The 11,756-nt window shown below is 40.9% G+C and overlaps 1 protein-coding gene across 1 annotated transcript in view; it reads left to right on the forward strand.

Annotated features, from left to right (window-relative positions):
• LOC115122887 (FYVE, RhoGEF and PH domain-containing protein 6-like) overlaps positions 1-5,585 on the forward strand; it is a 103,321-nt gene extending 97,736 nt beyond the window's left edge. The window contains exons 14-20 of the mRNA XM_065022787.1: positions 315-417; positions 618-764; positions 1,099-1,201; positions 1,799-1,893; positions 2,110-2,238; positions 2,638-2,795; positions 3,688-5,585. Of these exons, the coding sequence (XP_064878859.1) occupies positions 315-417; positions 618-764; positions 1,099-1,201; positions 1,799-1,893; positions 2,110-2,238; positions 2,638-2,795; positions 3,688-3,724 (772 nt within the window). The 3' untranslated portion in view covers positions 3,725-5,585. The remainder of the gene's footprint in view (positions 1-314; positions 418-617; positions 765-1,098; positions 1,202-1,798; positions 1,894-2,109; positions 2,239-2,637; positions 2,796-3,687) is intronic.
• Positions 5,586-11,756: the final 6,171 nt, after the last annotated feature.

Here is an 11,756-nt window from a genome sequence, read left to right on the forward strand (position 1 = left end):
GATTTATTAGCCTATAATATATTTTTTTAAAAGTATATGTGGGAAGCCAGGAGTTGCTAAATGTGTTTATGTTAATTAAAGGTAAATTACCGTGACACCGAGAGTTATTTGCTTGACAATCACTGGCTGACGAAATTTCGTGACCACCACAGCCCTAATTACAACAATTATTTTAAATAATTGTAACTTACATAATAATACATTAAACCTGCTGGCCTAGTAAAGTGTTACCCATCTATTTAACCTTGCATTAAACAATAATTTCATGTCGAGTTCAGCAGTAGTCTGACACTTCCTGTCTTCTTCTACTGTAGTTCTGCGGTTGAGAGAGATGATTGGCTGGAGGCCATCTCCACAGCGATCAATGACTACACCAGGAAGAAGATTTCCTTCATCTCCAGCAAGACTCTGGAGGAGGTAGTGATGACATAATTATAGCACGTTATAAGGGGATCGTTCATGGCAAGCGTTACGATGCATTATAACTTAATACATATACCTGCAGGCTTTGAATAAGATATTACATAGGGTTGAGATGGGGAGAAGACAGAGTTCCATTTCTCACAAATTGGGCAATAAAGTCTATTCTGTTCTATGCTATTCTTTTCTATTTGCAGACTGGGTCTGAGGACAGTGGCAGTGGGGCCCCTTTGGGTTCTAAGGCCCCTATCTGGATCCCAGACCCAAGGGCCACCATGTGTATGGTCTGTACCTGTGAGTTCACCCTCACCTGGAGACGACACCACTGCCGAGCCTGTGGAAAGGTGATGGGTACAATTCAATAGAGCATTAAGAACATTTGAATTAAAACATTATTATACTGTATCGCTATGGATGAGGGGCATCTTCCACTGGGACCACAGAACGTACAGTATGCCTCAGTGGGTTTAAGAATTTCACACACAATCATTAAGAAAAGCTGTACCGTTTGGTTTATGTTTGAACCTTCCAACCTTTTGGTTTATGTTTCTGGGTATGCAGTAGATATAATGTCATTGCAAATATGGAACACTCTAGAATGCCCTTCAAGCCAATCAGAAAGGAGTATTCGACAATCCCGTCATGGTGTAGTAATTCATGTTTATATACAATCTATAGGTGGTGTGCCAGTCCTGCTCCTCCAACAAACACTGTCTGGAGTATCTGAAGAACCAGCTGGCCAGAGTGTGTGATCAGTGCTTTATTGTACTACAGCAGAGAAGTAAGATGTGTGTGTGTGTGTGTGTGTGTTAAAGAACCAGCTGGCCAGAGTGTGTGATCAGTGCTTTATTGTACTACAGCAGAGAAGTAAGATGTGTGTGTGTGTGCGTCTGTGTTAAAGAACCAGCTGGCCAGAGTGTGTGATCAGTGCTTTATTGTACTACAGCAGAGAAGTAAGATGTGTGTGTGTGTGCGTCTGTGTTAAAGAACCAGCTGGCCAGAGTGTGTGATCAGTGCTTTATTGTACTACAGCAGAGAAGTAAGATGTGTGTGTGTGTGCGTCTGTGTTAAAGAACCAGCTGGCCAGAGTGTGTGATCAGTGCTTTATTGTACTACAGCAGAGAAGTAAGATGTGTGTGTGTGTGTGTGTGTGTTTCAACAAGGCAATGATTTACGTCAAAGTTAATCTGGGGGAGTACATGTTCAGTAAATCATTAGATGGACATCAGTACAGATTAGAATAGATCTTGCTTCCAAACAGTGGTTAATTGATTGATTGGTTTACTTTATTAGATGAAATAAATCCATGCAGAAGAACACTATACATTTTGGGCTCGGTGATTATGGGCGCTTCTTTTATCCGATCCCCTTTTTCCAGGTGAAAAGGACCTGTCTGCAACTCTCTCCCCTGGTGGAAAATCCTCCTTTGCTTTCGCCAGGAAAACGAAGAAGATCCCTGCTGCCCTCAAGGAGGTGACTCGTCTACCACTCTAAAGTTCAAAGTTCAATCAGAGGCGTTCGTTAGTGACATCGTAGGAAAACATTTTATCATGGAAAATTAGCATTTCACGTTCAGCTATCTCCCCGGTTCAGACTGTTTTCATTTAATTCGGTGCCCATTTGAACACGACCGATGTGTTACTGATGATTTAGTCAGTGACGTTATCCAATGATCTTTTCTGTTTTCAGGTGTCAGCGAACACAGACAACTCGTCTATGAGTGGTTACCTGCAGAGGTCAAAGGGCATTAAGAAGCAGGGGAAGAGGCTTTGGTTCGTCATCAAGAACAAAGTCCTGTATACGTACGCTGCCAGTGAGGTAGGTGCTGCCGTAGAATGTATTGTAAATACATCTGATCAAGATGTTGTGACAAAGACTTTCTCCATGTTTTCTACACCTGTTACTCACATAACACTCATGCCTCTGCTATTCTATATTTTGAGACAGTATTTCAGTTCTGTTCTGCTATAGGATTTTTAAAAAATATGAAAAAGACAACTGTGTTTGAGTTTAATTCACCAAAATCCAACTTCCGTCTCTCTCTCCTGCCTCTCTCTCTCTCTCTCTCCTGCCTCTCTCTCTCTCTCCTGCCTCTGCCTCTCTCTCTCTCTCTCCTGTCTCTCTCTCTCTCCCTCTCTCCTGTCTCTCTCTCTCTCCTGTCTCTCTCTCTCTCTCTCTCTCTCTCTCCTGTCTCTCTCTATCTCCTGTCTGTCATAGGACGTGGCAGCGTTAGAGAGCCAGCCATTGCTGGGCTTCATGTTGAAAGAGGAGGAAGAAGGGGCAGGACCGCCAGTTCAGAAGCAACAGTTCAAGCTCTATCACAAAAACACGCTGCATTACATTTTCAAGGCAGACGACAGCCAAACTGCCCAACGGTAGAGTACAGAAGGATTTGAACGCCAATCATATGACACTGATTCATTGAATATATTAGATCTTTTTTAATACATACATAAGGGAGCTCCAGCCGGTGACGCCTCCAAATACAATTGAAGAAAATCATTAAGGAAAAACCTTATTTCCATTGTGGTCCTTTTGAAGAGTGAAGGGGGGGGGGGGGGGGCAAGGTTATTGCAACAAGGTTATTGATTCCAGAGTTATGGATTTAAGGGCTGGGGAGATGAGCTATAAGCGGTAGTACTTCACTTTACCTCTAAGAGTTTTTTATTTACCCCTTATTGTACCAGGAAAGTTGACTGAGAACACATTCTCATTTACAGCAACGACCTGGGGAATAGTTACAGGGGAGAGAGTTTACCTGAACCTAATATTGCAGCTTCTCTATAGGATACCTATTTGTTCCCGCTTGAAGATATACGCATACTTCCCAGCCGAAACAGTCCGCTAGAGTTTTTGTGCATATATTATGATGACATTTTGTGACGTTTTTGGACTTCGGTGAGGTGTTTTTTTGGCTGTTTGGGCATTCTTCAATAATGCATTTGTCATTGAATAAGAGACGAGTCGTTTTCCTGCATATTTTTTAATTGAAAAATACTGCACCAAACATTTTAGTTAAATGATGTAAAATTGCGCAAAAATGTCAATTAATGACAGATTTATTGAGTTATCTTCGATAAATTGTGATTATTTTTGAGGAAGTGTAACTGGCTACGACATCTCAAAATAGACAAACAGTACTATTGCGCTTTCCCCACCCCCCCTTGTTTTTCAAGTGAAGGTCTTTTAAGAACTGAAGCATGCTGATACCATACTGTGATACACATACGTGATAGCCTACTAACTGTGTTATTTTGTCTTTGACAGGTGGATAGATGCGTTCAAGGAAGCTATGGTGCTCTAACCATCATTCTCTGACCATCAGGAAGCTATGGTGCTCTAACCATCATTCTCTGACCATCAGGAAGCTATGGTGCTCTAACCATCATTCTCTGACCATCAGGAAGCCATGGTGCTCTAACCATCATTCTCTGACCATCAGGAAGCCATGGTGCTCTAACCATCATTCTCTGACCATCAGGAAGCCATGGTGCTCTAACCATCATTCTCTGACCATCAGGAAGCCATGGTGCTCTAACCATCATTCTCTGTACCTGCAGTCGATGAACTGTACCTAAAGCAGTGACGTTACGAAGGTGTGACCGTGTCACTGTATGATGATGTGAATTTTGTAATTGTATTGTAATACAATTAATTATGTCTCTACTGAAAACCAATAAGAGCACAGTGGAGTCATTAATTGCTGATGCAAGCATAATACCTATATCCCCAAATGAAGGATTTCTAAGCAAAAATGAAATAAACATTTTTATTGTTGATATGAAGCAGATTTTTGGGTGGGATTATGGCTCATAGAACACAGGTGGGTCGTTCCATCAATTAGGTGCCTTTTTGAGCAGTCTAACGGGGTGAAACAAAACGTTTGATTTCACCTCATTTTAACATTTTATCATGAAGAGCACATGTTCAACTTCATAAAAATAAAAAAAATCCATCTCGAGGTTGAATAAAAAAATATACTATAGTATAAGTGCAAAATAAAGTAACAGGGTTGGCGATTTCATCTTTAAACAGTCATAAATCCCCTTGTGACAGGAGGATTGGAAGTTTGTTGTGTGCCACAGGGATGAGCAATTGAAAGTAAACTTCATATTTTTGTTTTATTTTATTGTTAAAACATTTCTAGCCTGTCCATCTATGTGTCACAGGGTTGACATGTTATGTTTGACCCACTCACTTTTCCACTTAAAAACCCCAGAAAATGGCCAAGATTAGTAGAACCAGCTTACCTGCTTATACATATGCTTATGCTTATTTTTTAAATGAATAGTTTCACCATAATAAAATGAGAGTTCAGCTCACATAACAGGGTTGACAAAATGAGGGACAGACGTAAATTAATCACTAATCACATTAAAATAAATACATTTTCAGAAATTACTTTGTCAAAGTAACAAAATAACTAGAGCTTGACAATGATGGTGAAATCTTGGATAAATGCTGGGATTAAAGTGTGTTAAAATCTTCATAGTTGGTCCACGGAGGGATGTCAAAATTCAGCATTTTTGCACTTTAGCAAGTGTTTTATTAAATGACCCATGTGCTATATATATAAAGGGCACTTCAATTTTTATTTTTATTTAACTAAGCAAGGCACTTAAGAACAAATTCTTATTTACAATGATGGCCTACCCTGGCCAAACCCTAGCTGGGACAATGCTGGGACAATTGTGTGCCGCCCTATGGGACTCCAAATCACTTCTGGTTGTGCTACAGCTTGGAATCGAACCAGGGTCTGTTGTGACGCCTCTAGCACTGAGATGCAGTGCCTTAGACCGCTGCGCCACTCGGGAGCCCAAATTAATATAACAGGCTTTTAAAATGCAATATTTGGCCGCAATTTCTACTTAAAATGTCAGAGACGCAAAAGGCACTTATTTCGTGGAACAACCCAGGTGCTAAAGTCATTATACATGGTTGAAGACCATATTTGGCCGTATTTTACCAATTCAAATGTCGTCAGCCCTGGAGGCTTGCACATCAGAGCTGTAGAGTTTTGTTACCGACATGTCATTGTGTCATTACTGGTGACATCTGCATTTTTTAGTATTTACCGTTAAGGTTGATTGAATATCTTATTTTAATGTGTTATGCAGAACAGTCAAATAAATGTGTGGTTTTATCACAGGACTTGTTCTATGGAATGTTGTTGATTCATAAGACCTCTTTTCATCACGCCATTGCAGTTATGTCATCAAGGGGGCACACACGCACAACGTGAGCATAATTCACACCATTACAGCTTTATCTCAGACACTGCATTGAGTAGTACAGACATGTCTGTTTGTTTACGGCACCTGAAAAACATTCATGCATTTGTGTGTGTGGGGTGGGGGGGGGGGGGAATTCACTCATGAACACATGGGCCTATGCACTTGTTCTGTGGGAATGAATAAATCAAATCCCAACAGTTTACCTCTCAATATTCCTTTTATTAGGCACTAGAGCACTCAATCCTAGTTATTCAACTCTAAAATTTTGCTATCATGGATACTGATTTGAAATAGAATATTAAATAAATCAGGTTTACATGTATTTTTACATGTATTTTATATTTACTGGTCTGATTACCCTTTTCTGCACTATGTGCCTATTTTAATAAAAACTTGTCGTATTTCGCTGTCTCATCTCTTATGCCATCCACAGTAGGCTAACGGGACAGAATTCCTGTCTTGTTTTTTCTGACGGTGCAAACTAGGCTAATGGTTTAAAGAAAATCTCAGAGATCTCAAATTGTGGGAAGGATACTGTAGTTTGGTGGCCTAAGTGATTAGTATCAAGTTCTGAATAATCTCTCTGATTACCCGTTACTTTGAACAGTTCTCCTCCTCTCACCTTTTTCCTTCGCTTGTGGACTTCAGTGCACAATACAACAGCTGTCTGTGACCAGGCGAAAAAAACTTCTCCAAGCTAAAACTTCATACCATAACTGCTAACCGCTACACACAGGCTACATCGTTGTCACCATAATTAGCTAGCGTCATTGTCAACATAGCTACTAAAAACGAATGCGTTAGTAAACCCTCTACAATCATGCAGTACAGTGTACAGCAAGCAGTTTGGCACTTACACCGGAGGGCCCCGGTGGCAATAAATTAATACAACTAAAAGCTTACCTTGACTTGGAAGAGTTCCTGTGTTGGATAGCCTTAGCCAGCTAGCTATCATATAATCCCTCTCTGTTTGAGTAGGCTAAACTAGCTAGCTGCATTCACTAGCTTAGTAAGTGAAAGTGAAAAATACAACAAAATATAGCTAGCTAGCTCTCCCACTCTCGCTTTCGTCTCCTTTATTTTTGAAGAAATTCATTTGAGTCAACTACTCACTACATTTTATGCACTGCAGTGCTAGCTAGCTGTAGCTTATACTTTCAGTACTAGATTGATTATCTGATCCTGTGATTGGGTGAACAACATGTCAGTTCATACTGCAAGAGTTCTGATAGGTTGGAGGACGTCCTTTGGAAGTCATCATAATTACTGTGTAAGTCTATTGAAGGGGGTGAGAAGAACTATAGGTCTTTACCACGTTTTGGACCCGTTCCTAAATGGACCTGGGGCTTTCCCAACTGGACCCTTCGTGGATATATACCTTCTTTTTTTTTTACATAGAGACCCATTCTAAATGGACCCGAGGACAACTAGATCCCTTCTGAACGGACCCGAGGACAGCTAGACCCATTCCGTAAAGATCTGGTCAGATCCAGACCCGATCAGAGTGAGGGAAGCAGCAGAAAATTGTAATTCATTTTTTAAAAGCTACTTTATTAACTGGAGCTGATAAAGCGCGAGAGGAGAGAGAGGCCGTACTGTGAGCGAGTAACACAGGGAGGAGGGAGGGAGAGACAGCAACCGACAAAAAGCCGACTCGTGCTATAGTAGACTAATAACTGCCGTAGCTAGGTTATTTTATTCATCATCAAATATGATTGGACTGCATCAAGCCGGGAGAAGCTAGTTAAGCTAGCTAATGCTAGCTAGCTAGGCTAACTGAGGCTGCAATGCATGTGCTTTGTCATACTACAGTTACAAATAACAACTCCATTCAGAATATTAAGTAGCAGCCTGCCTACATGTTGGCTCTTGGTCGTTGTAGCCTATCCTTCTCCAACTTTTAATTAAGTCAATTTAATTCCATCTTCCATCGATTAGATATCCTAACTTTTGACACACAGAGGCTCTATGACTGCAACCTAATAACGCTTTGATGACTTATGATTGGCCAACAACAAGCTATTGGCCAACTACAAGCTATTGGCCAACCACAAGCTATTGGCCAACAACAAGCTATTGGCCAACAACAAGCTATTGGCCAACAACTTGCTGGATCCACGGGCTTCACGCTTGTGAAAAGCAGCAGCATAAATGATCAAATGTCTCTCTCTACTTCAGCAGTTGCATTCTGGTCTGTACGGGCCAGTTAAATGTTCACATACCCAAGACAATTCTATCAGATCCGACCAAGACCTGTGACACGCATTTAGATTTCTGGATCTGGACTCGCTCGGGTCCCGGATCGGGTCTCGGGTTTTCGGGTACAGGTGGATCCATGAAGACCTCTAGTGAGAACCACGAGCCTCCTAGGTTTTGTATTGAAGTCAATATACCCAGAGGACGGAAACAAGCTGTCCTCCGGCTACACCATGGTGCTACCCCAGAGAGTGCTGTTGAGGCTATTGTAGACCATTGCACAACAGTGTGTTGTAATCAATTATTTGCTGACATTAATATATTTAGTATAGTTATGATTTTTTTATGTTTCACTATTTCAATTTTTATGAAATTCACTTAGGATGGTCCTCCTCTGAGGAGCCTCCACTGAACGAAAAATCAAATCTGATGTGAATTTGACAACAGCTGGATCCCTTCTAGCCATGGCCATGGGGTAGGGACATCCTAAGGATTCCTTCTAGCCCAATGATTTGTGGTAGTGTAACAGCTGTCCAGCGAAGACAATAAGACTGGTCTCGGCACCAGTGTAACATCTGTGATCTTACTTCATAAATCTCTTGCCTTGTGTTTTTAAAGAAAGGACTGTTCAGCCAGCGAGGCCAGTTGATTGGTGTTAATTCTGACGATAGACACAAGGAAGCACATTACATTTACAGGACAACAGTATAACGATGGCTGTAGATTTGTGATTCGTCACTTTCTTTATTTGCATCTTTCCGTTAGGGATGCCCTACTCTGAAGTACGTGTGCAAAAGGTCAAGTTTACAAAACGCAGTCTCGCTCCAGTGACATCAGGGATTGTTGACGTTGAGACTGGTGTTTTGCAGGTACTATTTAATAGTACCGCTCCTCCGCTCTCTCCACTGGCTTCCAGTTGAAGCTCGCATCCGCTACAAGACCATGGTGCTTGCCTACGGAGCTGTGAGGGGAACGGCACCTCAGTACCTCCAGGCTCTGATCAGGCCCTACACCCAAACAAGGGCACTGAGTTCATCCACCTCTGGCCTGCTCGCCTCCCTACCACTGAGAAGGTACAGTTCCCGCTCAGCCCAGTCAAAACTGTTCGCTGCTCTGGCCCCCCAATGGTGGAACAAACTCCCTCACGACGCCAGGACAGCGGAGTCAATCACCACCTTCCGGAGACACCTGAAACCCCACCTCTTTAAGGAATACCTAGGATAGGATAAAGTAATCCCTCTCACCCCCTTAAAAGATTTAGATGCACTACTGTTCCACTGGATGTCATAAGGTGAATGCACCAATTTGTAAGTCGCTCTGGATAAGAGCGTCTGCTAAATGACGTAAATGTAATGTAAATGTAATGAAGCTGCCAGTTGGACTTGTGAGGCGTCTGTTTCTCAAACTAGACACTAATGTACTTGTTCTCTTGCTTAGTTGTGCACCGTGGCCTCTTTCTATTCTGGTTAGAGCTAGTTGGTGCTTTTATGTGAATGGAGTAGTACACAGCATTGTATGGGATCTTCAGTTTCTTGGCAATTTATTGCATGGAATAGCCTTCATTTCTCAGAACAAGAATAGAATGACAAATTTCAGAAGAAAGGTTTTGAGCCGGTAATCGAACCCACAAATGCTGATGCTCCAGATACTCAACTAGTTTAAAGAAGGACAATTATATTGCTTTTTAAAATCAGAACAACAGTTTTCAGCTGTGCTAACAATTGCAAAAGGGTTTTCTAGCTAACACAACGTGCCAATGGAACACAGGAGTGATGATTGCTGATAATGGGCGCACCTATGTAGATATTCCATAAAAAATCTGCCGTTTCCAACTACAATAGTAATTTACAACATTAACAATGTCTACACTGTTTCTGATCAATTTTATGTTATTCCAATGGTCAAATGTGCTTTAAAAAAAAATTTAAAAGGAAATTTCTAAGTACCTCAAACTTTTGAACGGTAGTGTATATGTACAGTACCAGTCAAATTTGGACACACCTACACATTCAAGGGTTTCTTTATATTTATTATTTTCTACATTGTAGAATAATAGTGAATACATCACAATTACACATATGGAATCATGTAGTAACCAAAAAAGTTAAAGAAATCAAAATATATTTTAGATTTTTCAAAGTAGATGCTCTTTGTGCATAGTTGTCATCAAGGCACTCTTCGCATTCTCTCAACCAGCTTCATAAAGAATGCCTTTCCAATAGTCTTGAAGAAGTTCCCACGTATGCTGAGCACTTGTTGGTTGCTTTTTCTTCACCCTGCGGTCCAACTCATCCCAAACCCTTTCAATTGTGTGATTGTGGAGGCCAGGTCATCTGATACAGCACTCCATCACTCTCCTTGGTCAAATCGCCCTTACAAAGCCTGGAAGTGTGTTGGGTCATTGTCCTGTTGAAAAACAAATAATAGTCGCACTGAGTGCAAACCAGATGGGATGGCGTATCGCTGCAGAATGCTGTGGTAGCCATGCTGGTTAAGTCCGCCTTGAATTCTAAATAAATCACAGTGTCACCATCACACCTCTGCACTTCACGGTGGGAACGACACATGCAGAGATCAGATCATCCGTTCATCTACTCTGTCTCACAAAGACACGGCGGTTGGAACCAAAAATTTCATATTTGGACTCCACCGGTCTAATGTCCATTGCTCGTCTTTCTTGGCCCAAGCAAGTCTCTTCTTATTGGTGTCCTTTAGTCGTGGTTTCTTTGCAGCAAATCGACCATGAAGGCCTGATTCACACAGTCTCCCCTGAACAGTTGATGTTGAGATGTGTCTGTTACTTGAACTCTGAAGCATTTATTTGGGCTGCAATTTCTGAGGCTGGTAACTCTAATTGGATAAGTTCCCAATGCAGCAAAGGTAACTCTGGGTCTTCCTTTCCTGTGGTATTCCTCATGAGAGACAGTTTCATCATCGCGCTTGATGGTTTTTGCGACTGAACTTGAAGACATTGAAGACAAGTCATTTAAATATTCTGTATTCACTGACCTTCATGTCTTAAGGTAATGACGGACTGTTGTTTCTCTTTGCTTATTTGAGCTGTTCTTGCCATAATATGGACTTCTTATTTCACCAAATAGGGCTATCTTCTGTATACCACCCCTAACTTTTACAACACAACTGATTGGCTCAAAAGCATTAATAAGGAAAGAAATTCCACAAATGAACTTTTAATAATGGAACACCTTTTAATTGAAATGCATTCCAGGTGACTACCTCATGAAACTGGTTGAGAAGAATGCCAAGCGTGTGCAAAGCTATCATCAAGGCAAAGGGTGGCTACTTTGAAGAATCTAAAATATATTTTGATTTGTTTAACACTTTTTTGGTTACTACATGATTCCATGTGTTATTTGATAGTTTTGATGTCTTCACAATTATTCTACAATGTAGAAAATAGTAAAAAAAATAAAACCTGGAATGAATAGGTGTCCAAACTTGACTGGTACTGTATATACAGTGCATTCGGAAAGTATTCAGACCCCTTCCCTTTTGTCACATTTTAGAATAAGGCTGTAATGTATTACATTTTAAAAGGTCATCAATCTACACACATTACCCCATAATGCCGTGATTGGGAGTCCCATAGGGCGGCGCACAATTGGCCCAACGTCATCCGGGTTAGGCTGGGGTAGGTCGTCATTGTATATTAGAATTTGTTCTTAACTGATTTGCCTAGTCAATTAAAGGTTTAATAAATAAAGCGAAAATATGTTTGCAAATTTATTAAAAAAATAAACAAACTCAGCAAAAAAATAAACGTCCCTTTTTCAGGACCCTGTCTTTCAAAGATAATTCGTAAAAATCCAAATAACTTCACAGATCTTCGTTGTAAAGGATTTAAACACTTTTTCCCCAGGCTTGTTCAATGAACCATAAACAATT

Source organism: Oncorhynchus nerka, linkage group LG9a (genome assembly GCF_034236695.1).
Source record: "Oncorhynchus nerka isolate Pitt River linkage group LG9a, Oner_Uvic_2.0, whole genome shotgun sequence".
NCBI lineage: Eukaryota > Metazoa > Chordata > Actinopteri > Salmoniformes > Salmonidae > Oncorhynchus > Oncorhynchus nerka.